The sequence below is a fragment of the Ornithorhynchus anatinus genome, chromosome 7, assembly GCF_004115215.2.
Source record: "Ornithorhynchus anatinus isolate Pmale09 chromosome 7, mOrnAna1.pri.v4, whole genome shotgun sequence".
Lineage (NCBI taxonomy): Eukaryota > Metazoa > Chordata > Mammalia > Monotremata > Ornithorhynchidae > Ornithorhynchus > Ornithorhynchus anatinus.
In genome coordinates, this window is record NC_041734.1 from 62251432 (window position 1) to 62279004 (window position 27573).

The 27573-nt window shown below is 42.7% G+C and overlaps 1 protein-coding gene across 3 annotated transcripts in view; it reads left to right on the forward strand.

Moving 5' to 3' along the window:
* LOC103170858 overlaps nt 1-12320 on the forward strand; it is a 55603-nt gene extending 43283 nt beyond the window's left edge. For 2 of the 3 annotated variants that reach the window (XM_029069517.2, XM_007670468.4), the window contains exons 2-6: nt 5165-5473; nt 7743-7800; nt 8885-8991; nt 9157-9209; nt 11708-12320. In XM_029069517.2, coding sequence (XP_028925350.1) covers nt 5242-5473; nt 7743-7800; nt 8885-8991; nt 9157-9209; nt 11708-11884 — 627 coding nt within the window. In that variant the 5' untranslated portion in view covers nt 5165-5241 and the 3' untranslated portion in view covers nt 11885-12320. Of the gene's footprint in view, nt 1-5161; nt 5474-7742; nt 7801-8884; nt 8992-9156; nt 9210-11707 lie in introns of all 3 variants that reach the window. The other variant, XM_029069516.2, reaches the window with a different exon arrangement.
* Nucleotides 12321-27573: the final 15253 nt, after the last annotated feature.

Sequence of the window (27573 nt, forward strand, 5' to 3'; positions counted from 1 at the left end):
GCAAATCAAGTTGGACACAGTCCCTGTGCCATTTGGGCTCATAGTCTCAATCCCCATTTTATAAATGAGGTAACTGAGGCACAGAGAAGTGAAGTGATTTGCCCAAGGCCACACAGCAGACAGGTGGCAGAGCCAGGGTTGCCAGGGTTAGAACCATGTCTTTCTGGATCCCAGACCTGTGCTTTATACACTCCACCATGCTGCTTCCCGGCTTCTGCCGCATCAAATACCAATGATGACCACTGATCATTCAATTTTTTTGAGATTTTTGGTAGTTGTTAAGTGTTTACTCTGTGTCAGGCACTGTTCTATGCGCTGGAGTAGATAGGAGACAATTAGGTTGGTCTCTGTCCCACTTAGGGCTCACAGTCTAAATATGAGGGAGGAGAATTTAATCCCCATTTTACAGATGAGGTAACTGAGTCACCGAGAAGTTAAGTAAGTTGCCCGAGGTCTTGTAGCAGACAAGTGGAAGAGCCAAGATTAGAATCTAGGTCCTCTGACTCCCAGGCCCATGCTATTTCCACTACGCCATGTTGCTTCTATAAATTTCAAAAGGTAGTTTGGAAAATAGACATTCATTAGGCAACTTTCCAAACACCCTCCCTTCTAAATATGCACATTCCTTCAGTGATAAAAGCAGCTACTGATTTTTTTCATTATAATTATATCTATCTAATTTGGGTATATTTTACAAGTTTTGAATAAATGATCCAGTCAGTAATTAAATGGTTTTATATATATATATATAATATTTATTTATTAATTTAGAGAAGCAGCATGGGATAGTTGATAGAGCACGGGCCTGGGAGTCAAAAGGTCATGGATTCTAATTCTGGCTCTGCACTTGTCTAATGCATGACTTTGGGCAAGACACTTCAATTCTCTGAGCCTCAGTTATCTCATCTGTAAAATGGGGATTGAGACTGTGAGCCTCATGTGGGACAGGGATTGTGTCCAACCTGATTGGCTTGAATCTACTCCAGTACATAAAACAGTGCTTGGGACATGGTAAGTGCTCAATAAATACCATTATTATTATTATTCGCAATAATAATAATTTAATAATATAAGTAAAGATCAGGTTTCAACTTTTTAAATTTCAGTTTTCATTTTAGGTTATATTTTTTATAACTCTCTTACAACAATATCTGCATGCCAAGTGTTTGTTTGGGAGTATCATTTATTCCTGGAATCGGTAAATGATCCAAGAGACCAAGCAAACTTTAAGTAGCCCAAGCTCCATACCGTTTTTGATGTACATAGGAATATAAAGTCAATCCTATTTTAAGTTTATGATCGGAATCCTAGAATAGGACACTAACAAAAACTAAATCTTGGTTTTGAGTGAAGGCTTTAGGTTGGGACAAGAAAAATACTAACATACTGAAAAGAGATAAACAACCACTGGCCAACAGGTCTACTTCCCCAAGAAACTCCAGACTATTTACTCATTAGGGAGAGGTAAATCCAACACCCATCCCCCAATATTTATGTCATTTTAAAATGATTAAACCTCCCAATAGTCACATTCCCAAATACATACTGATTCTATTCACAGCAGTGAAAATACTGACGATTCATCGCACAAATGAGAAAATATTTGGAAAAACTGCAAAAAGTGTAAAAGAGATTGTGTGCTCAAATTTAATCCTAATTAGAAGAAATAATTTGGAGAGTGGAAATCAGGTTGAACGGGGTAAAACTGAAAACTCGTATCCCAATTATAGTAAATGATGATGACGGATTGTTCACCCAGGGAGTCAATCTCCCATAAACCTCCTGCCTCCTTTCCTACTGGAGTATTTTTGGGACTGGAATCCTTCCTTAGCTCCCATAAAATGAATACAAACACTCCTACGTAAAATGTAGGTCTCATATGGGACTTGAATGTCTGTCTTTACCCCAGAGCTTAGTTCAGTGGTTGGCACACAGTACGTGCTAAACGAATACAACCATTATTTATATTAATAAATGCCATTCCCCTTTGGACCTTCTCTGTCCTCCATTCAGCTGTGGACTATTCCATCCTCTAGGATTAAGGAGTGATCCATTCGATGATATATTCAATCAGTAATATTTATTGCACAGCTAAGTGTGAAAAACTGTACTGATAACAGCATGATCATCAAATCCTTCACCTGGGTTTTTAGTCTTGAAGTTTCAAGACCGAGGTCCTTCAGCGGCTCCTGATGGAAGATTTGATTTTCACAGTGCTCTGCACAGAGTAGGTGCTGAACAAATTGCTGTTGACATATTGACTCTTGTTTGGCAGAGGAACCGGAGAATTAAGTGATTTTTTTTTTCCTGAAGTCTCAAGAGTTTAGTGGTGCATAGTTGGGACTAAACCTCAAGATAGCCAGTTCTCAGTTTGCTCCTCTTTCTTCTTTGCCATGCTGCTTAAGCAGACTGGACTGTTTGTGTTCAGCTCTTGAGCTCCAAATCCAGAAAATGAATTATTTTAAGATTTGCAGAGCTCCAACAATTGGCCAGAGAAACATAGAAATGAGAAGCAAGATGGCCTGCAAGAAGCAGCGTGGCCTAGTGGATAGAGCACGGCCCTGGGAGTCAGAAGGACCTGGGTTCCAATCCCAGCTCTGCCACTTGTCTGCTGTGTGACCTTGGGCAAGTCTTTTAACTTCTCTGGTCCTCAGTTACCTTATCTGGAAAATGGGATTAAGACTGTGAGCCTCATGTGGGACAAGAACTGCGTCCCACCTGATTATCCTGTATGTACACTTAGTTCAGTGCCTGGCACAGAGTGAGCACTTAACAGATGCCTCAATAATAATAATTATTATTATTAGAAAAAGAGAAATTGGGAAGGTGGGCAGAATACCCAAGTCACTGGCAATCAGTAGAAGTGAATGCAGAATATGGGGCTGGGGTGGAAGTGTAGGCATTCAGTTCATTCAGTAGTATTTATTGAGCGCTTACTGTGTGCACAGCACTGTACTAAGCACTTGGGAGAGTGAAATACAACAATAAACAGATACATTCCCTTCCCACAATGAGCTTACAGTCTAGATGTGGGGAGACAGACATCAATACAAATAAATTACAGATATGTACATAAGTGCTTTGGGGCTGGGAGGGGGGAAGAACCAAGGGAACAAGTCAGGGAGACCCAGAAAGGAGTGGGAGAAGAGGAAAGGAGGGGCATAGTCTTGTCACCTTCTAAAAATTGTTTTTTCTGTTCCTTAAATAGGTTGAGGGTTAACCACAGAGTTCACCAAATGACAGTAGTTCTCCTGAATTGGAGACCATTTTCCAACTTATTTCACTTGGGATTTTTTTGCCTCAGTGGGACTTTACTTTTCAGGGGAAGCCAAACATTCAGCTATCTCTGGACACCTCAAGATTTGGGCACACATGGTCCATTTCTTTTAATCTAGAGGTAACCTTTTGACAAATCCGTCAGTCACATTCTCGCCAATCGTGTGACTGTATGATAAACTCTGAATCTCCATAAAGTGACTTCAAGTGACTTCAAAGTGACAGAATCGACCAGCCCATCTGTCAGTGATATTTACCAAGGATTTACTCTGGGCAGAGCCCTCTTCTAAATTCTTGGGAGAGTACAGTAGAGTAAGTAGACCAAACCCTGCCCTCAAGGAGCTTGCCGGGGAGAGAGGCGTGCCCCTTGCTGGCTACTGCACAAACGCTGTTCTGAGTTGTCTGATATTCCTACCACTAAGCTTGATCTCCTCTTTTAGGTCTTTCATTGGGTTGCTTATAAAATATAAGTCCACCTGCTGCCCTGACTGCTCTCGGTCTCCATTCCGGCAGAGTCCATCCACCAGCTTCCAAATCTGAGAAGGTTCTGAGACATTTCCTGTTTACCAATAACCACTCCCTCTTCCCCAACCCATGTTTTTGTTTGACAACACCTCCTCGTTGTTTTTTTCTCTAGTTCCTTTTTCTGAGCAAGAAGCCTGAGACATATTAGATATCAATCAATCAATAGCATTTATTGAGCACCTACCGGATTCCAGTCATTGGCAACTGGGAGAGTGCCAGAGAGGTAGAAAGCATGATCCCTGTCCTATGGAGCTGACAATCGAATATTTCAAACATCCTCAAACCAGGGGAAGGGCCGGGGATAATTCCCCAACATTTTGCAGAGTGAAAACTAAGGCTCCAAGAGGATAAGTGGTTTGCCTCAAGTCTTCCAGTGTGTCCAAGAGTTGGGAATATAATTGGAATTCAGATCTCCTGAGTCCTAGTCTTAATGTGTAAAACAACAGATCCCCCATCTTTCTCCAGCAATATGCAGGTTACCTTTCATTTTCTTAATACCTAATATTCCCTCTTTCCTTATGACCTATATAGCTATGCCCTGGAGAACAAAGTAAGATGAGCTCAAGGATCTGGTGGATCAGAAACTGGTAGCTTTTTCCTCCATCTATTTCCTAATCCCATTTCCTTCCTTTTGGGAGACAGCGTGGGGTAGTGGAAGAGTGAAGAGTGTGGGTTTGGAAGCCGCAGGACTCAGGTTTGAGTCCAAGCCCAGCCCCTGGCTTCCTCTGTGACCATGGACAAGTCTCTTAATGACCATGGACAAGTCTCTTAACCTCTCTGTACCTCAGTTTCTTTATCTACAAAGTGAGGATAATAATACCCACCTTTCTCAGAGTAGTTGTGAGGGCAAAAGTGAGATAAATAATATGGGAGTATTTTGAAAATGCTAGTGCTATGTAAAACCAAGGTATTGAGAAAGCAGCATGGTTTAGTGGAAAAAGCATGGATTGAGAGGACATGGATTCTAATCCCAGCTTTGATTAGATGCCTGCTGTGTGACCTTGGCCAAGTCACTTCATACAAGTCCATGTGCCTCAGTTTTCTCATCTGCAAAATAGGGATTCAATGTCTGTTCTTTCTCATACTTAGGGAGCACTATATGGAACAGGGACTGTCTCCTTGTGGACAAGGAATGTGCCTGTTTATTGTATTGTACTCTCCCAAGTGCTTAGTTCAGTGCCCTGCAAACTGTAAGCACTCAGTAACTACAAGTGAATGAATGCATATGATCATCTTGTATTTATTCCAGCACTTCATGGAATGCTTTACACAGAGTAAGCACTTTACAAATGCATCAATATTATTACTAGTGTCATTATTATTATTGTTATTATTACCCGTCTACCCCTTTCCTTTCTAGCAGATCTCCAAGGAGTAGCAGGAGATAAAAAGGGGGATGGAGAAGGTGGAAGCCTGTTTGACCTGTGTAGCTGCCCCCCGATGCTCAACATCTCAGAAAAGCTGTGGTGCAGATTTGAGGAATCTGGATGTCCAGCGGCTCTGGAACCTTTAGAGAACCTCAGCGGCAGGCACAGGCTCCCCAGCGACCAGCAAAACGTAACCTGTCCTTCCCTTCTTGGTGAGGGGAAGAAGAATGGAACATACTGTTGTCAAATCTGGGACCTGAAAAGAGGCAATGCCTCCCTGAACACCACCATGTTGCTCTGCGAAGGTAAGACAGGTTAGGCCAAGGGCGTGAGTGGGGACAGACTGAGAAAAGGGGCTATGTCTCTCACCCAGAGAGTTTGGACCCATTCTGTCAGTCAGACGTATTTATTGAGCACTTTTTAATGGTATTTCTTATGCGCTTACTCTGTGCCAAGTATTTTTCTGAGCGCTGGGGCAGATACAAAGTAATCAGGTTGGCCAGAATCTGTGTCCCTTATGGGGCTCACAGTCCTAATCCCCATTTTACAGATGAGTTAACTGAGGCATAGAGTTGCCCAAGGTCATACAGCAGACTAGCAGTGGAGCCGTCACCAGAACCCAGGTCCTTCTGACTCTCGGGCCTTTGCTCTATTCACTAGGCAACACTGCTTCTATTGCACTTACTGTGTGCAGAGCATTATTGTACTAAGCGCTTGGGAAAGTACAGTGCAATAGAATTGGTAGGCACAAACCCAGCCCACAAGGAGTTTACAGTCTACTATGCTGATTGTTTTCCCTATTCATTGGCTTGCAAAGGTTGGGTTGGAAATTTTCCACAATGAGGTAGGAAGGGGGCCAGGTTCCGGTTGTCTGGTCACGTCATTAGTCTTGGATCTTTGGATTTGACTGGGGTAGAGTCGGGCTCGGAGCCAACAGTGTGTCTCATTTTCTGCCAACTGCTGCAGGTTTTGTCATTGTATGCCATCCCAGGAAGTGGAAGGAGACTGGCTCTGTTGGGTATCCAGGGAGCCACTAGACTTCCAAGACCTTCTTTGCTGGCCGGCACTGAACTCTCGATGGAATTGTTTCTAAGGGCAGATCCAGGGGTCCAAATCAGACCCATCCCCTCCCATCTCTTTGCCCCCTTTTCCTCCTTCCAGTCCCTCTTATCTCCGAATCCACAGGAAGCATAACTCAATTATCTCCAAGGGTCAACTCGGAGGAAACGAAAGACAGCAGTTTCAGAACTGGTTGAACTAGAGAGAAATGGTCTCAGTCTCACTTTAAGGCCACTCTGAGATGGCTGCAGAACTCATTTCTCGCCCTGGATGTGGTTTTCTTCACATTGAAATGATCTCACATCATCCTGCGCTTTGCCTCCCTCCCGGTTCCAACTGCCAGGGTACCCAGAGAGTTGAGGTCTTAGAGAGACAATCATGACCTCCCACTTAGCCTTGTTGAAAATGAACATGTGCTTTGTTAGTGTTAACACCAAAGCAGCATGGCCTAGTGGATAGAGCATGGTCTTGGGAGTCAGAAGGACCTGAGTTCTAATCTGGGCTCTGTCACTTGTGCTGTGTGACCAGAGACAAGTGACTTGACTTCTCTGTGCCTCAGTTACCTCATTTGTAAAATGGAATTAAGATTGTGAACGTCATGTTGGACATCGACTGTGTCCAACCTGATAAACTGGAATCTACCTCAGTGCTTAGTACAGTGCCTGAAACATAATAAGTGCTTAAAAATACCTTTTAAAAAAACCCAAAACACCTGAGCAGAAACAAATGGTCTCCTCGAACTCTATTTTTACAGAATCTGCCTGAGCTGTTTATCCTTACCTCTCCTGAGAATGGAGGCTGGCAACCAGCCTTTTCTTAGCTGGAAAATCATCCCCACGTTGATCTGTCCCTGGGAACTTGACTGTTGGAAATGCAGTGAGCAGACCAATAAGGTCTCCCCTACAAACCATCACTCTCTATTCCCTACCCTCAACTTTGTACTGTGAAGAATCATGGCCTAGTGGAGAGAGCACAGGCTTGGGAGTCAGAGGACCTGGGTTCTAACCCTGTATCCTCCACTCACCTGCTTTGTGACCTTGAGCAAGTCAATTCTGTGCCTCCATTCTTTCATCTGCAAAGTGGGGATTCAACAGCTTTTCTCTCTCCTACTAAGACTGTGAGCCCCACGTGGGCCCTGACTATCTTATATCTGCCCCAGAGCCTAGTCCAGTGCTTGGTACATAATAAGAACTTAACAAATACCACAGTTATTATCACCCCCACCACAAACTAAATCAAAGGGAACCCGGTTCATTTTCCAATTACATTGATCAGTTTAGTCAAGTGGAATTATCTCAAATGTTCTGGATTTGGACTGCCTAAACTCCAGATGAACTAGAGAACTGTCTTCTTTCCCCTTCACATTGTGTTTTCTACCTTACCAGTGTGCTTTAAACAGCTGGGCAACCCCTTCTAACCATTTCTCCAAGCCCAGAACACACCGGGATTTGTTCATGTTGAGAGAACTATGGTCTGTAACCCCCTCTTTTCTTCCCATCCCTTTATTGCTGCTAGGAAAAAACTCCAGCAACATTTTAGTGGAGGAGAGCAAGACACCTGAGGGAGCCCGCAGGTGAGAGGGGCTTCTGACTTCTTTGAATTCATGGAGAGAGAGGAGCATTTGTGCATATGTGTGTTGGCGGGTGTGTCTGTGTGTGTGTGTGTGTGTGTGTGTTGTGTTCAAGATTTGACTAATCGGACAGAAGGGCTTTTCCAACTCATAGATGTCTTCTCCAACTATATCCTATCTTATCCCCTCCTCTCTGCCCAAACCACAGCCCTTGGCCCCATGCCAGATCTTTCCTCAGATTTTATTTTATTTTATCTTATGGTGTTATGAGCTTGCTACACACCAGGCACCGTACTTAGCGCTGGGGTAGATACAAGCAAATTAGGTTGAACACAGTCCCTGTCCTACAGAGGGTTAACAGTCTTAATCTCTCCACACTTGCACACTTAACTTTTAAGTTTAGGAGTTTATGATTTATTCATTGTTGCATATCCGCTCCACCCCCTGCATCCTTTCCCCATTAACCTGGTAGCTTAATTAAGTGCCTCTAATTAACTTTCATTCTATGACAATTAATTAACTGAAATGAATGCTCCTTCTGTGCTTCCCTGAGTGCCTAACCTTGTGTTCTGCAAAAAGTAGGTGCTAGCATAATAATCAGTCAGTTCATCCTATTTTTTGAAGACTTACTGTGTGCAGAGCCCGTTCTAGACTGTGAGCCCATTGTTGGGTAGGGAGTGTCTCTATCTGGTGCCAAATTGTACTTTCCAAGCGCTTAGTTCAGTGCTCTGCACATAGTAAGCACTCCGTAAATACGATTGAATGAATGAATGAGCACTGTACCCGGCGCTTGGGAGAGTACGTTATTCAACAGGAAGTCGGCTTGCTCGGAGTCTGGTTCGATGTAACAATACAACAGATACATCACTACCATTACCACTATTTTTAGAGAAAAGAGAGTTCATATGAACCAGGGGAAATACAGAATGAGGGAGAAAGGAGACAGTGGGAGAGGATGCTTGGGAACTAGGTAAGTGAGAGAGAATATATTGGATGTTGGCCTAAGAGAACACAAAAACTAATTTCTTGAGTGGTTAATAAGTCAGAACTGAAAAATAGGAAGGCCTTTTTTTTTCCACTTCCACAGCTTCCTCACAGCAGTGACTGTCACTTCCGCCTCCATCGGTATCCTGGCTTTCATCCTGCTCTCAGTGGGTATGATGGCGCTCACCCTGAAGAAGTGGAGGAATGAACGTGAGTTGGATGAATCTTCCTTGGGGTGGAAGTAAAAGGAGTGGGGAAAGCAGGACAGTGCTCTTCCCTCCTGCTTTGTGGGGTTGCCTAGGGAGGCAAGTGAAAACCTCGACTTGGAAGCCGATAGTTCATTCTGATTCTCATTTTCATTTATTTATTTTTTAGGTTTATTTAGAAGGCAGTTGAGGGAGCAGGACTACTTTCTCCTCAAACTCAAGGTAAAGGAATGAAGAGAGAAATCTGGCTGATCCCTTATGGTTCTTAGAGTTGCACTCCACCCTGGGAGACCGAGGACCTGGGTTCTAATCCTGACCCTGCCACCTGCCTGCTGTGTGACTTTGGGCAAGTCACTTAACTTCACTGTGCCCCAGATTCATTAGCTCTCTAATGGAGATTCAATGCCTGTTCTTTCTCCTACTTAGATTGGGAGCCCCATGTGGAATGGACCTGATTATCTTATATTAATCAGTGATATCTATTAATTTATGGCATTTACTTAGCAGAATACTTGGCACATGGTAAGCACTTACAAATACCATTATTATTATAATTACTATTATCATCCTTTGAGATAAGAGGAGATGCTCCTTATTGCCATATTCTGCTAATTGAGCTCTGCCTAGAGACACTGAATATTTGTAAAAAAGGGTCATAGCATTGCTCTATGGAAATTTACATCCTCTACAAATGATACCATGTAGCGAATCAGCGTGGCTCAGTGGAAAGAACCCGGGCTTGGGAGCCAGAGGTCACGGGTTTGAATCCCAGCTCTGCCACCTGTCAGCTGTGTGACTGTGGGCAAGTCACTTGATAATAATAATTATAATAATGTTGGTATTTGTTAAGCACTTACTAGGTGCCGAGCACTGTTCTAAGCGTTGGGGGAGATACAAGGTAATCAGGTTGTCCCACGTGGGGCTCATACACTTTTAATCCCCATTTTACAGATGAGGGAACTGAGGCACAGAGAAGTTAAGTGACTTGCCCACAGTCACACAGCTGACAAGTGGCAGAGCCAAAAGTCAAACTCATGACCTCTGACTCTGAAGCCCAGGCTCTTTCCACTGAGCCATGCTGCTTCTCCTTAGGTGGGACAACCTGATTACCCTGTATCTATCGCAGCGCTTAGAACAGTGCTCTGCACATAGTAAGCGCTTAACAAATTCCAACATTATTATTATTATTATAATTATTGTTGAGGAACTTTAGGGCCAGTGGGACTCGCTGAAACTTCCCTCTTTCAAAGACCTCCAGGGAAGGAGTTTCTGCAGTATCTCTTGGGCTTCCACTCTGGGGTTTAACAGATTTCCCAATAACTAACTTCTCGACCCATGAGAAGGAGCATTGCCTAGTGGTTAGAGCACAGGCCTGGGAGTCAGAAGGACGTAGGTTCTAATCCCAGCTCTGCCACTTGTCTGCTGTGTGACCTTGGGCCAGTCACTTAACTTCTCTGGGCCTCAGTTCCCTCATCTGTAAAATGGGAGTGAAGACTGTGAGCCCTACGTGGGACAGGGACTCTGTCCAACCTGATTACCTTGTATCTTCCCCAGTGCTTAGAAGAGCACCTGGCATATAGTAAGAGCTTAACAAAAACCGTAAAAACAAACAAACAAAAAACCCTTCTATTGCATTTTTAGTTCTTTTCCTCCTGGTCTACCTTCCAAGGAGGTGCAGGACTTATGTTTAAGGTGTATTTGGCCAGGGGAGGAGAGGGTATGTAGCTTTTAGGGATATCTACTAGATCTCTTTCTCCTCCACTTCATCCCTTCCAAATGAGAGAAGCTCAAGGCATTATACTGGTCCGTATTGCCTCTTCCCAATTGATTAGAAAGAGTGATGGGGATTTTGGATTGGGAAATGACAGCCTAATTGGAAGTTGGGAATCTTTTTGGTTAGGAGAGATGCTAAGTCATTCATTTATTCATTCATTCGATTGTATTTATTGAGAACTTACTGTGTGCAGAGCACTGTACTAAGCGCTAGCCCTTAATTCCTCAAGATAACCACTATGTATTTTTAAGCACTTACTATGTGCCAAGCACTGCACTGGGATTCATACTGACTCAACAGGTCAGATGTAGTCCCTTCCCACATTGGAGCCTAGTGGCTAGAGCTTGGGCCTGGGAGTCAGAAGGTCATGGTTCTAATTCCAGCTTCTCCATTTAACTGCTGTGTGACCCCGGGCAGGTCACTTCACTTCTCTGTGCTTCAGTTCCTTCATCTGTAAAATGGGGATTGAGACAGTGACCTCCACATGGGACAGGGACTGTGTCAAACCTGATTTGCTTGTATCCTCCCCAGTGCTTAATACAGTGCCTAGCACATAGTAAGTACTTAACAAATACCTATATGTATATATATTTTAAGTAGGAGGGAGAAGAGGTATTGGATCCCCATTTTACCAGTGAGGAACTTGATGCACAGAGAAGTGAACTCATTAGACCGAGATCATATAGCAGCCATTTGGCAGAGCTAGGATTAGAACCCAGGTCCTCTGAGTCCCTGGTCTGTGCTTCTTCCACTAGACCACACTGTTTCTCACACTGGAAAAGAGGCATTCTGTCAGTCTCTCTGTCTCTCTCTTTCTCTGCCTCTCTTTCTCATGCTGCCTCATTTATCACTGTTTAGCAGATTATGTCCATGCTTACCAGTAGATAAATCCTCTGCTCTTCAGGAGAGTTCTAGACTCACTGCCTAAACCGTTCTCTCTCCTCAGGAACCAAATTCCCATTCCAGTGCCATCTATTCCAACGTCATCAACCTGGCTGCCTGGAAGGAAGATGATTTTGCCACCTATGCCAATGTCCTGACCTTCCAACACGCAAGGAGACCCTCACCAGCCACCTGCCGTCGCCCTGAGCAAGTGGAATATGCCTCCATTGTGTTTCGCTGATGGGCATTACCAGGGTTCCAGAGGGACTGGAATAGAGATGGTGGTGCCCCAAAGGAAAGGGAAAAGGAGGCAGGAGGAATCACGGTCACCCATCTTGCTTCTTTGGAGACCCTTGAGATGTCTGTCTCAAAAATACACTCATATGTAGCCCAGATGGTTGGGATTTTCTTGGCTTCTTGAAAATCCTGTGTTTACTCCTAGTTAAGAGACAGCTCAACTTCGACAGTTAGAGAAATAGGCAGGTACTGTGCTTAGGATTCAAGATAAATTCCTGGAAGAGGAAGCACTGAAACAGAACTGCTGGGTCACTGCACATCCATGTGGGGAGACATTTCTGACAGCTGGATTTCTCTGTTTTTCTGACCTGAGGCTTCTCCGATTGCCCTGAACCAAGGGGACAGAGGATCAGTAAATTCAATAAAATCAATATCAGTCATATTTGTCAAGCCCTTACTGCACACAGAGCACTGTACTAAGCGCCTGGGAGAAGAGTACAATAATAACGGAGTCGGTAAACAAGTTTGCTGCTCCCAAGGAGCTTAGTCTAGTTGGGGAGACAGACGTTTAATTATTGATATTTACATCGGTGCTGTGGGACTTAGGGTGGATGAATAATGGGTGTAGATCCAAGTGCAGTGTCAACACAGAAGGGAGAGGAAATAGGGACTTAGTTGAGGAAGGCCGTGGAGAGGAGCTATGCTTTTAATAAGAATCACCTCCCGCCTCTTCTCTGAAACAACTTGAAGGAAGGTGAAATAGGTTTCAATTAATCAATCGATAGTATTTTTTGACTGCCTCCCAAGGCAGAGCACTATACTAAGCGCTTGTCTTATGCTGTCGAGTCGTTTCCAACCTCCACAGACACATCTCTCCCAGAACGCCCCACCTCCATCCGCAATTGTTCTGGTAGTGTAGCCAGAGAGTTTTCTTGGTAAAAATACAGAAGTGGTTTATCATTGTCTTGTACCGCGAAGTCAGCTTGAGTCTCTGCCCTCGAGTCTCTCCCGTGCCGCTGCTGCCCAGCACAGGTGAGTTTTGACTTGTAGCAGATTATAGCCTCCTTCCACTCGCTAGCCACTGGCCAAGCTAGGAATGGAATGGGTAGGCCTCTGCCTGACTCTCCGTCCCATAGCTGAGACTGGTAGAGTACTGGAGACTCTTCAGGTGCGATCCTGAGAAGGGGATACTAAGCACTTAGGAGAGTACAATGCCACAAAGTTAAAAGATACATTCCGTGGCCCCAGTGAAATTACAGTCTAGAGGGGGAGGATTTATTGAGCGCTTACTGTATGCAGACCACTGTACGAAGTGCTTAGGAGAGCGTAATACAACAGAGTTGGTAGACATAATCCCTGCCCATGACAAGCTTACAGTCTAGATTGGGAGACAGACACTAAAGTAAATAAATGTTTTGTGGATATTTCTGTCTCCAAGTAAAATGAAAAATAATTGTACAATTTAGGGTGAATCCTGCAATGCTGCAAAAATTATTATTTAAATCAAGCATCTTGGGGTGCTGCTTTTCAAAACTTTTATATTCTTTGCTCACTGGGAAGCACCTTAAGAGATCAGTTGATCTATGCTCTTCTCTTCAGCCATGCTGCATCACACCCACCTCTAATGGATTGAAAGACCAATTTCTTATCCTTAAAGATTTCTAGGGAAGGAGACCCTAATAATAATAATTGTGATATTTGTTAAGTGCTTATTATGTGGCAGGCACTTTACTAAGCACTGGGGTTGACACAAGCAAATCTGGTTGGACACAGTCCCTGTCTCAAGGGGGGTGCACAGTCTCAATCCCCATTTTACACAGGAAACAAGCACAGAGAAGTGAAGTGACTTGCCCAGGGTCAAACCCCTACAAGAGGTGGAGCCAGGATCAGAACCCATGATCTTCTGACTCCCAGACCCATGCTCTATCCACCAGGCAATGCTGACCTCCATATGTCCTATTAATTATGGTATTTGTTAAACACTTACTATGTTTCCAGGACTGTTGTTAGTGCTGGGCAGATACAAATTAACTGGGTTAGACACAGTACCTGTCCCACGGGGGTTCACAATCTAAATAAGCGTGGCTCAGTGGAAGGAGCACGGGCTTTGGAGTTAGAGATCATGGGTTCGAATCCCAGCTCTGCCACTTGTCAGCTGTGTGACTTTGGGCAAGTCACTTCACTTCTCTGTGCCTCAGTTACCTCATCTGTAAAATGGGGATTAAGACTGTGAGCCCCACATGGGACAACCTGATTCCCTTGTGTCTACCCCAGCGCTTAGAACAGTGCTCTGCACATAGTAAGCTCTAAACAAATACCAACATTATCATTATTATTATTATTATTAAATAAGAGGGAGACTAGATATTGAATCCCCATTTTACAGATGAGGAAACTGACTTAAAGAGAAGTGAAGCTACTTACCCAAGGTCATACGACACACAAGTGGCAGAGGTGGAATTAGAACCCAGGTCTTCTGACTCCCAGGCCCATGTTCTTTCCACTAGTCCATGCTACTTCTCACATGTCAGATAACGAATCAGTTCTAACCCAGAATTTTCATCAGGACCCTGGAGCAGGCCTGAAACACCTCCCTTGCTTACTGCCCTGCTTAGGCAGAGATGCTATAAATATAGGCAAGAATGTATTTTCATCCTAAAAAGGTGAATTTGGGCAATGATCATTTGTTGTGAAAGACCATGTTGAGGGGCTGATGAAAGTTAGTCCCCAAATGAATTCCCCAAGAACATCTTTCTTCCTGCTTTGACATCCCATTTTAAAAGTCATGTCTGCGTGAGGTAAATCTAATGGCAGGTTAAAGGATTTTTCAGATTCTTGTTTCTAAATGGCCCTAATGATACCTCCCATGCTAAGCCATTAACGTTAGGAGGACTTGATAGTACTTTTTGTTCCAGCTCAGCAAGTGCTCCAAAATGCTAGCTTTGAACTAGGTAATTTTCCCTGAATGAGTATCCTCGTGCATCACTCATGATTGGGTAAGGAGTCAATCTCATTGGCAGATGCCACCTCGGAGGGCCGACAGCTTTGCGGCCCCTCTTTCACCCTGCTGCCTCCAGAAGAGAAGCTTCTAGGCTGTCATGAGCTGGAGGTGAAGGGTGGAGCTTGGTGAGTTCGCGAAGAAGACAGACATGTCAAACAGGCATGCTGACATCTTGGTTCTTAATGGCCACTCCGTGGTAAAATGAGATTAAGTTAATCTAGCAGTGGAACTGTTCATTTTCATTCAAATGACACTTTGAGGAGGATTTATTACTGTTCCCAGGCAATAGTGAAATCCATTCATTTTAGCTTTCATTATTTTTTACATGGAAACTGGATGGGTGGAGGATTTAAATCCTGACATGATAAAAAAGTGAGGGATTTTCGAGGAGGAGTCGTCCTTCAGTTTGAAGCTGTATTGCTGACTACAAGATTGCATCCATGAGTGTGTGGGTGTGTGTCTCAGGGAGAGACATTTCTTGCACACTTTATCCATGAACACACAATAGTGCCCCTGCCAATAGGGTGAGCATTGCTCAGATATCAGTGGTTAAGAAGGAAAAGATACATCCTACGTGTGCAGCATTCATTCATTCAATCTGTGTGCAGAGCACTGTACTAAGCGCTTGGATGAGTACGATACAACAGTAAACAGACACATTCTCTGCCCACAACCAGCCTGTACTGTGAGAACCGTATAAGGAAATCTTGAAGTGTTTTGTGAGGGGAGCAGGGCTGTAGAGGATTCTGGCAGGCATCCTTGAAGGAGGACAAGCTAACTAGCCCAAGGAAGAACAAAAGTCCTGACAGGATGTACTTCATTTTAGGCTTTATCTTTTTATTGCAGGTTTTTAATCTTTTTTTAATTGAAATGTTTTCCCAGGAAGTAATGTCTGAGAAACCATTTAAAGAGACAAATTTATCACCTACCCAGTAGAAAGTCCATAAATATTTTAATGGAAACAACTATTTTAAAATGCAAAACCTTTTTGTTTCTGATGAAAAAACATAGGAGATTTTTACAAAATAAAAAACACAAGGCAAACATGCTTGTCATGATTTTCTGGGAATAGTATTTTTTAAAGCCTGAATTTACAGTTGCAGAAAGGCAAGAGAGAAGTTGGGAAATTTGGAGACTCAAAGTGAGAACTTACAGAGGTAGATTTTTAGACTTTTGCTTGGATTTCAATTTGGAAAGATTTGAGTTTGAGTATGATAAATGTTGTAGCCTTCAATATTTCTGTCATCAAGATATATGGATTATGGGAATTTATGATAATTCCTAATACAAAAAGATTGGAAATGCTGAGGAGATTGAGCCACCATTTTGTCCAACTACTGAGAATGGCGGGAAGGGGAAGGGAGGTTTGGCGCATAGGGAGGTTTTGCCTTGCCTTGTTGATATGAAGGGGAAGTTGGAGGGGTGGGATTTGGGTGAGGGGGGTGAGGGGGAGAGGGAGAAAGAGAGAGAAAGAAAAAGAAACATGCACATGCTGGTGTAGTGGATAGAGCATGGGCCTGGGAGTAGGAAGGTCATGAATTCTAATTCTGGGCAAATCACTTCACTTCTCTGTGCCATAGTTACCTCATCCATAAAATGGGTATTGAGACTGTGAGCCCCACATGGGACAGGGACTATGTCCAACTCAATTTGCTTGTATCCACACCACTGCTTAGTAGAGAAGCAGCGTGGCTCAATGAAAAGAGCCTGGGCTTGGGAGTCAGAGGTCATGGGTTCGAATCCCAGCTCTGCCACTTGTCAGCTGTGTGACTGTGGGCAAGTCACTTAACTTTGCTGTGCCTCAGTTACTTCATCCGTAAAATGGGGATTAAGACTGTGAGCCTCACGTAGGACAACCTGATGACCCTGTATCTACCCCAGCGCTTAGAACAGTGCTCTGCATATAGTAAGTGCTTAACAAGTGCCAACATTATTATTATTACAATGCCTGGCACATAGTAAGTGCTTAATAAATACCATCATTGTTATTAAAGAGACAGAGACGGACAGAAAACCTGAAGAAAAGTCTCTTTTTCATTAACAAAGCGTACCAGGTACATCCAGATTTTTATCCTATCCATCATCTTCCTCCCTCTGTCTAATGTTATCCCTCTTATATGGTTCAGGCCCAGGTGACCTAAAGGAAAGAGCCCAAACCTGGGTTGTCTGTCTCCCCACTTCTAGACTGTGAGCCTGTTGTTAGGTAGGGATTGTCTCTATCTGTTGCTGAAATGTACTTTCCAAGCACTTAGTACAGTGCTCTGCACACAGTAAGTGCTTAATAAGTACAATTGAATGATACAGGATTGATGGGCTTTAATGCCACCTCTGCCTCTTAACTGCCTTGTGAACTTGAACAGGAAACTTAACTTCTCAGTGTCCTCATCTGTAAAAGTGGGACAGGGACTGTGCCTGATCTGTTAGTTTTTACTTCAGCTATTAGTACAGTGCTGGGCAACTAGAAAAAGCTAAAAAAATACTGTAATTATTATTAGATGACACCTAGTCCAGTACCTCACCTTCACCCCGATACCTCAACTCAATGTCTCTCTTACTGCTTCGTCCACCTCTGCCCCCTTATTTTTCACATCATAATCCTTCTCTTATCAAAAGCTCTTAACTCCAGGTTATTTAAAATAGCAAGCAGAATTAAAACTGGAATAGCTATTGGATCCTAACATCCTCTGCATTTTAAAGTTTAAGCATATAGGATTTTCATTAAGAGACTCTCAGGGCCTTATGAATTCATAAGGCTCGGTGTGGCTTAGTGGAAAGAGCACAGGCCTGGGAGTCAGAGCACCCTTAAGTGTTCTCACTCTTACATAGACTATGAGCCCCAAATGGGCAGGGATGGCTCTGACCCTTGTCTGCTGTGTGACCCTCACCAGGTCACTTTACTTCTCTGTGCCTCAGTTATCTCATCTGTAAAATGGCATTAAGATTGTGAGCCCTATGTGGGGCAGGGTCTGTGTCCAACCTGATTAACTTGTATCTGCTCCAGTGCTTAGTACAGTGTTTGGCATATAGTAAGTGCTTAACAAATACCATTTTAGAAACTCAGCTTTTCAGAACTGAAATACACTACAAAACAATTTTCCTGTTGAACTGATTTACTGAAGCCCTTCAAATAACACATTTCCCTGAAATGCCTCTTTTCCATCCTCACTGTACTCTAAACCAATTGGGTATAAATGAAGTGAATAAATACATTATTTTAGATATAGTGTCCTAGACGTTCACAGAGTTTTCATTTAGAAATGTTGGCTACAAATATGTTTAAGAAATCCGAGATTCTATTGTTCATTTCAAATGTAAACTTTGAGAGTTTGATCTCTTTTCATTTTCACATCACTGAACCACTTATTCAGTTCTATATGGCTTTACATCTTTAAAGGAGTGACAGCACAAAGACCTAGAAGAAGTTTGCTTGGATTAAGATTGTCAACTTCAAATAACAGTACAAAGCAAGTTCTGTAATAGACAACTCGACCTCTTTCAAAGACCACTGTTGTGTGAGAAGCAGTGTGGCCTGATATAACATAGGCCTGGGAGTCAGAAGGACCTGGGTTCTAATTTTGACTCTGCCACTTATCTGCTGTGTGACCTTGGGCAAGTTACTGAGCTTTTCTGTGCCTCAGTTCCCTCATCTGTAAAATGGGGATTAAGACTTTGAGCCCCATATGGGGCAAACTGATTACCCTGTATCTACCCCAGCGCTTAGAACAGTGCTCTGCACATAGTAAGCGCTTAACAAATACCAACATTATTATTATTATTATTACATAGACTGTGTCCACCCTAATTACCTTGTAACCTCCCCAGCACTTAGAACAGTGCCTGGCAAATGGTAAGCACTTAACAAATACTATTTAAAAAACCCAAACCACTATTTAAGGGTTTTCAAGGACCTGCTTTCGGATCTTTTTCCACTGATCCAAATTCTATTAAAATTCCTTTGAAGGCCCCAAAGAGGATTCAGAGACCTGACAGCAAAATATTTGAGGTCAAGTTATAGAATATTTACATTTATCATATTCATGTTTGCTATCTCCCTCTAGACAATAAGCTCTTTGTGGGTAGGGACCATGCCTACCAACTCTGTTATACTGGATTCTCCCAGGCACTTAATACAATGCTCTGAACAGAGTAACAATTGATTTGACTAACGGATTGATAAATAACTCAAGTTTCTGGGCAATCTACTTCTTGTACTCAAAAATATTCTGCTGCAGAAGCAGAAAGATTGAGGTGAAACAATTGGGTATTTAGCTTTATTCTAATTTGTCTTGAACCATAATCATACAGAATATACTGGAAAAGTTCATTCATTTTGCTGGATTGGGATGGAAATATAGGTTTTTTAGCTCCATGCCCTTATAATGACTAAGACCTGTTTGTTCACACCACCTTGTTTCTCAAACGCTCTTCTGCTGAAAGTAAAGGAAGGTTATTTAAGTGGAAACTAAAATATTTAACTTTATCCTGTATTCACATACTCAGGAAGTCCTGTCTGAACATTCCACTTCATGACCTTAGATTCCTGCTGAAAGAATGGAAGATAACTGAGGTGAAACTAAGGGGAATTAATCTCCATGCTAATGTTTCAATCAATCAATTAATCAACCGTGTTACTGATTGAGGGCTTACTTTGGGCAAAGTACTGTTCTAAGTAAACACTTGGGAGAGTAATACCCCAGAGTTGGTAGACACATTCCCTGCCTACAAGGAGCTTGCAATCTACAGGGGGAGACAGACAATATAAACAAATAAATTGTGGATATAAACACAAGTGCTGTAGCAGCGAGGGTGGGGTAAATAGCCAGTGCTTCAAGGGTATAGATCCAAATCCATAGGCAATGGAGAAGGGAGAGGGAATGAGGAAAAGAGGGCTAATCACATAGCAAATACGATTTTAATAAGGCTTTGAAGATGGGGAGAGTGATCGTCTGTCAGCTATGAAAGGGGAGGGAGTTGCAGCCCAGAGGGAGGATGTGGGCAAGGGGGTGGCAGAGAGATAAACAAATTGAGGTACTTTAAGTTGAAGTTAGAGGAACGAAGTATGTGGTCTGGGTTATCGTAGAAAATCAGTGAGGTAAGGTAGGAGGGGGTGAGTTGATTGAGTGCTCTAAATCAATCAATCAGTTTATGTATTGAGTGCTTACTGTGTGCAGAACACTGGTCTAAGTATTTGAGATAGTACAATAGAGTAGGTAGACAAGTTCCCTGCCCCTAAGGAGTTTACAGACTAGAGGGGGAGATAAACATTGATATGAATTAATCAAAGGCTTTCAGATGAAACTCCTTATATTTACGCTCTCGATCCCAGGACGCAACAACCGCTTGGCTAAAGTAATGGTGGATGAGGTGGAGGAGAGATGGGTGGAGATTTAGAGGTTGGGGGTGGTGAGGTTTCAGCTTTTGCACAAAGGAGTGCACAGGCCAAATCAATCAGTCCGTTGTATTTACTGAGCACTTCCTATGAGCAGACCACTGTACTAAGACCTTGGGAGAGGGCAATGGTTTGAATGAATATCCATGACTAAGGAACCAGCTTTGGGCTTTAAAGCTTTTTACATGCAGACAGTCAGTCAATTATATTTATTGAGTGTTTACTGTGTACAGAACACTTTACTAAGCATTGGGAGAGAACAATATAACAATAAACAGACACATTCCCTGCCCATAACAAGCTTGCAGTCTAGAGGGGGGAGACAGACATAAGACACTCAATCAGCTCTCTCCCTAAGTGCAGGTGGTTAACTTTTCATAATTAGGAGTTTATGTTTGAGGCAGGGGTAGATGGACAAACACTGGAGGTTTTTAGGAGAGATGAGGACTGAATTTTTTTTAAAAAAAATGATCTGGGCAGCAGAGTGAAGTATGGGCTGGAGAGGGGAAACAGCAGACAGGGAGATAATTGAGGAGGCTGATGGAGTAATCAAGGCAGTATATGACAGTTGTTTGGATTTGTATATATTGATTTGTATCTACCTCAGTGCCTGATGTATGGTAAAGCACTTAACAATTACCATAAAAAATTAGGGTCTAGCAGTTTGGATGGAGAGGAAAGAGTGGATTTTAGTGATGTTATGGAGGTAGAACTGTCAGGATTTGGTGACAGATTGACTATGTGGGTTGAATGAGAGAAATGAGTCAAGGATAATGCCGAAGTTACAGGTTTGTGAGATTGGGAGGATAGTATTTTGCCCAGAATAATGAGAAAGAAGGTGGCAGAAAAACAGAGTCTGTGTGGGAAGATGAGGAAGTCTGTTTTGGACAGGTTTAGTTTGAGGCATAGATGGGATATCCAGGAAGAAATGCTTTGACGGCAGGAAAAAATGTGAGACTGCAGAGAAGGAGAGAGATCAATGATATAAGGTATTTGTTAAGTGCCTATTCTTTGGATATACTACCAGAACAATTGCTGATGGAGAGTGGGATGTTCTGAGAGAAATGTGTCCATGGGGTCGCTATGGGCCGGAGACAACTTCCCAGCATAAGACAAGACAGTGTGCCAGACACTGTACCAAAGCCTGGGATATATAGAAGCTTATCAGGTTGGACACAGTCCCTGTCCCACATGGGGCTTACAGTCTTTATCTGCCTCAATGTGCCTCATTTTACAGTTGAGATAACTGAGGTACAGAGAAGTGAAGTGACTTGTCCAAGGCCCAGGTCCTTCCGATTCCCAGCCCCATGCTCTATCCACTAGGCCAAACCTCCACACTCTGGTCATGTCACTCCCCTCCTCAAAAACCTCCAGTGGTTGCCCATCTACCTTTGCATGAAACAAAAACTCCTCACTCTTGGCTTCAAAGCTCTCCATTATCTGGCCCCCTCCTAACTCACCTCCCTTCTCTCTTTCTACAGCCCACCCCATACACTCCACTTCTCTGCCACTCACCTCCCCACGGTGCCTCATTCTCGCCTGTCCCGCCGTTGACCCCGGCCTACGTCCTACCACTGACCTGGAATGCCCTCCCTCCTCACATCCACCAAACTAACTCTCTTCCCCTCTTCAAAGCCCTCCTGAGAGCTCACCTCCTCCAGGAGGCCTTCCCAGACTGAGCCCTCCCTTTCCCTCTGCTCCTCCTCCCCTACCCCTTCCCCCTGCTCCTCTCTCCCTTCGCTCTGCTCCATCTCCTTCCCCTTGCTCCATCCCCTTCCCCTCCCCACAGCACTAGTGTATTTTTGTATATATCATTTATTACTCTATTTTATTAAGGATGTGTATATATCTATGATTCTATTTATCTTGATAGTATTGATGCCTGACTTTTTGTTTTGTTGTCTCTTCTCCTTTTAGACTGTGAGCCCATTGTTGGGCAGGGATTGTGTCTGTTGCTGAATTTTATATTCCAAGTGCTTAGTACAGTGCTCTGCACACAGTAAGTGCTCAATAAATATGATTGACTGAATGAATGAATTTGGAATTCTATCATAGTGATGATAGTTGAAGCCATGGGAGTGAATGAGTTCTCCAAAGGAGTGAGTGAAGATGGAAAATAGAAGGGGAAGCAGAACTGCATCTTGAGGGACTCCGACAGATAAAAGGTGAGAGATGGAGGAGGAGTCTGAAAAAGACTGAGGAAGAGCAGTCAGGCAGGAGAACAGAGAACAGGAGAACAGTATCAGTGAAGCAAAAGTTGGATAATGTTTCCAGGAAAATGAGTGGTTCAGTGTTGAAAGCAGCTGGGAAGTCTACCATGATTGGGATGGACAAGAAACCACTAGATTTGGCAAGAAAAAGGCCATTGGTGACGTTAAAGAGGGCAGTTTCTGTGGACTGAAAGGGGTGGAAATCAGATTGGCCAGGTGGTGTCAAAGAGAGACCTGGAGAAGAGGAAGTGGAGGCAGCTGGAGAGGAATGATAGGAAGGAGATGAGGTGATAGATAACCTGAGAGAGGCTTTAGGCTCAAGGGAGGGTTTTTTAGGATAAGGAACGCATGAGCATGTTTGAAAGCAGTGCGGAAGAAGCCATTGGAAAATGAACCGTTGAACACGGTGGTCAGGGAGGGAAGAAGGAAGGAGGCAAGTGTTTTGATAAAGTGCAAAAGAATGCAGTTGGAGGTACTGGTGAAGGGGGTAGAAATTAAGAGGAGGCAGGAGATCTTATTTTGAGAGACTGCTGGAAATGATGAGAGAGTTAAAGGAGGCGCAGGAGGAATGATGAATGCGAGGAACCCCATATGGGCCATGAACAGTGCTCAATCTGATTAGCTTATATCAAACCAGTACTTAGTACAGTGCTTGCTACATAGTAAACTCTTAATAAATACCACTTTAAAAAAAAGAGCAGCCAAAATATTTTCTAATAATTACTCTGCTGCCTCATGTCCCTAAGACTGTTTGGCTGGAAAGAGCAAACAGAATATTTGAGAAACTATGGAATGTTTTATTTTCATGCTAATTTATCCCAGTACAGCTAATTCCAAGAGCTGTCAGGACAGCCCATCTTTTATATTTAAAAGATCTCTCCCCTTAGAATGGGATCCCCAGGTGGGACAGGGACTATATTTGATGAGTTCATTTTGTATCTACCCCAGCATTTAGTACAGTGTTTGGCATAAAAATAATAATAATAATTGTGGCTTTTGTTAATTGCTCACTAAATGCTGGGGTGGGTATGAGCAAATTGGGTGGTACACAGTCCCTGTCCCACATGGGGCTTAGAGTTTCAATCCCCATTTTACAGGTGAAGTAAATGAGGCACAGAGAAGTGAAGTGACTTGCCCAAGGCCACACAGCAGCCAAGTGGAAGAGCTGGGATTAGAAGCATGACCTTCTGACTCCCAGGCCTGTGCTCTATCCACTATGCACAAAATAAGTACTTAACATACCACTGCTATTATTATTAATTTTCTAAAATCTCTGAGCAATCCATTTTATGCCCTTAAGGCTGGATGAAGATTTAAAGTGAAACCATGGAATATTTTGCATCATACTAATTTTACTGCATAAATTTCTGAACAATCTGTAAATGCCCTTAAGACTATACCGCTAGAAAAAAATGGCAGAACGTGTCGAGTGACCCAGAAACATTTAGCTTCAGGTTAATGAATTTTAATAATCACCCAAAGCAAATTTCCCATAAAGTCTATATAATCCACCTCCTGCTCGAGATCCATTTGTGATGGAAGAAATAAATTGAGGCAAAGCTATGGAATATTTGGCTTCAAGCTAATGTACTCTGATAATGACTCAAAGTGTCTGGATAATCTAGATAATGGCTTTAAATTGTTTCACTAGAAGGATGCTTGGATGAAATCAGGGACACAGTATTTATCTTCAGGGTAATGTGTCTGTTGAAACAAAGCAGAAAGTATAATTCATGTAATCACTTAATAGCATGCAGACCCTTGGTTCGTAAAACTGCAGGCTTGGGCACAACAGGGAGAAAGATTCTTTTTGGGGTCATTTTTGACAGGTATTTTCTGGAGTTACACTTTTGGGAAGTCTAGGAACAATTTATGTTCTCAAAATTGGAGAATTTGTGCCTGTTACATTTGTATATACATTCCAGGGTGAAAGAGCATGGGCCTGGATGTCAGAAGACCTGAGTTCTAATCCTGACTCTACCACTGCTATATGACCTGGGGCAAGTCATTAAACTTCTCTGTGCATCAGTTACCTCATCTGTAAAATGGGATTAAACTGCCCTCTTTCTGACTAAGAAGCGTGAGTCCCATGACAGAAAGGGATTGTGTGTAACCTGATTATCTTGTCTCTACTCCAGTGCTCAGTACAGTGGCTGGAGTATACTAAGTGCTTAAAAACTACATTTTTAATTGTCATAAGCTAAGATTTCAGGATTCATGCTTGATAAATTTTTGTATATGTTTAAGACCCTTCACACGATTTATGTTCTTAAATGTAAAGTTCTCAGAGAAGAATTTTGTGCACGATGAGCCCTACTGGGTCCAACCCAATTTGCTTCTATCTACTCCAGAGCTTAGTACAGTGCCTGGCACATAGTAGGCACTTAACTATTACCATTATTATTATTACATATCCACAAATAAAGCAAGCAAATGTTCCCCTGGGGCTGGGCAGGAGTTTAGGAAGGGGAGAGGGAAGAAGGACAGAGTAGAGGCTCCAGAGGGACCCAACTCCTGCTACACAGAAATTAAGAAAGAAGAGGGGTGGCACATCACTCACTTGCTCAAGGAATCTCCTGTTAGCTCTGAGCAGTTATGGGACTAAGTGAATTTAGATCGGTTGCGTGTAGACCCTGAATAACGTTACCTATTGCTTCTACAGCACCCTAGCACTAGCACGGCCCTTTGCCTTGGCATCGAGAAGAGTTTCAGCAGGAGGGAAAAGAGAAGGAAAGTTCTTCAGGTAAGTGTGGAGTAAAAACAGAGAACAGAGGGATTTGAGCATGGTAGATATGGGCAAACAAAGTAAAATGCAGGCTCAGTTCTAATCTTCTATTTGAGATTTCTCAGTACCCCAGTGTGCTGATCTAATGTCCTATATAGTGTGATTACTTCACGAAAATTACTTTCAGGGCACGAGCCCCTTAAAATTCTCTATTTTTCCATGTTTTTCATTTGACATAATTGTGATTCTAGTATTTACTAGGTGCTGAATAATAATAATAACAATAATGGTATTTGTTAAGTGATTACTGTGTGCCAAGCACTGTTCAAAAAGCTTATGTAGATACAAGATTGTCAGGTTGGATGCAGTTCCTGTCCCATGTGGGGCTCACAGTCTTAGTCCCCATTTCACAGATGAGGTAACTGAAGCACAGAGAAGTGAAGTGACTTGCCCAAGGTTACATAGCAGACAAGTGGTCAGGTCCTTTTGGTTTCCAGGCCCATGCTCTATCCATTAAACCATACTGAAGGACTGTGCTAAACCCTTGGGTACAGACAATGTATTCCAACCGTACATAGTCCCTGTCCCACATGGCTTCCTATCTAAGATGGAGGGAGAGCAGGTATTTTAGGTCTGATTTACAAATGAGAAATTGAGGCCTAGAAAGGTTAGGTGACTTGCCCAAAATCACCCAGCAGGCAAGTGGCAGACCTGGGTCTGGGAGCTAGGTCTTTTGATTCCCAGACACTCTCTCATTCCACTAGGCCATAGTGCCCTCCACTACTAATTGCTACCATAAGGCATTTGATGAAGTTTGCTCTTCTAGGGAAATTCTACTTAGTAACATTGATTGATTAACTCCGGTTTCCAGATGCTTCAAAGAATAATCCATCAATCATATTTATTGAGCGCTTACTGTGTGCAGAACACTGCATTTGGGAGCATACAATACAAAAAGTTGGTAGATGCGATCATTCTCCACAGGGAGCTTACAGTCTACGGGGAGACGTACATTTAAATAAATTACAGAAAAGGCAAATAGTAGAGTGTAAGAATATGTACATAAATGCTGTGGTCCTGGTGTGAGTTTCAAAGTGTTTAAGGGGTACACAACCACCAATTAAATAGGCTACACAGAGGAAAGGGCGGGGAGGGGGAATGAAGGCTTAGTCAGGGAAGGATCTTGGAGGAGATGTGATTTTAGGGAGGGTTTTGAAAGTGGAGAGAGTGATGGAATGTTGGATATAAAGGGGGAGGGAGTCCCAGACCAGAGAGAGGTTGTGGGCAAGGTGTTGGCAGCAGAATAATAAGAAAATGCTCTAAAATTTTAGATGCTCACACAACTGGCTTTAGTTCCTGGTAGATCAGTTATACTAGTGGCTTAAAGGATAGCAGAAATGCAGAAAAAATCATGTGGATTAGTGGCTTTGTTCTTTATCAGCTTTGGCAGCTTAACAAAGAAGAATGATCAGAAAAGATCAGTCCTGGATAATATTTTTTAATGATATTTATTCAGTGCTTACTATGAGCCTGGCACTAGATATAAGCTAATCAGGTTAGCCACATGTCCCATTTGGGGCTCACAGTCTTAAGCCCATTTAACAGGAAGGAAGTGGGGCACAGAGAAGTGAGTGACTTGCCCAAGATCCCACGGCAGACAAGTGGTGGAGCTGGGATTAGAATTCAGGTCTTCTGACTCCCAGGTCTGTGCTCCTTCCACTAGGCCATGCTGCTGCTGCACTGAAAACTGAAAGGGAAAAGGTAATGAGACTCTAATTCTTTGGAAAGATGGAGATTTTTCAGTCAGAACAAATGGGAAGTTCCTTCTCCTAAAACTACCTTTAGTTACCTCTTTCCTTACTCAATTTCAATTTTACTATCCTTTTGTGATACTCTTATCAGATTCTCTTATGGTTGGAATCTGGGCTTTGTTTTTTATGTTGCTTTGGGGTTTTTATTATTTCAACCTTTCCATAAGTGTCTGTCATAAAACTCCACCCAACTTTAGACCACATTTAATTTCCACAGGAGTATTTTTTCCCAGCATTTAATATAGAACTTTTCATACTGTTACCATTATGATAGAATGTCTAGATTTTCATGCAGATATTTGGATAACTCTAAAAGGCCTCTCCATATTTCTTCAAAAAAACATATTTTAAAAACCTCAGAGATTGATAATTTTTACCCTTTAAATCAATATTCAAATTTAATTTGAGAGGTAAATATTGCTTTAGTGACTAAAGTAGAGATTAACATGGAATTAAAAAAGATTAATAGCTTTAACAGATTGAATTAGAATTTATTATAACAAAACTAAGTTCAACTAAAAATAATAACTTCTAAATAAATTTAAAATAAATGAAGT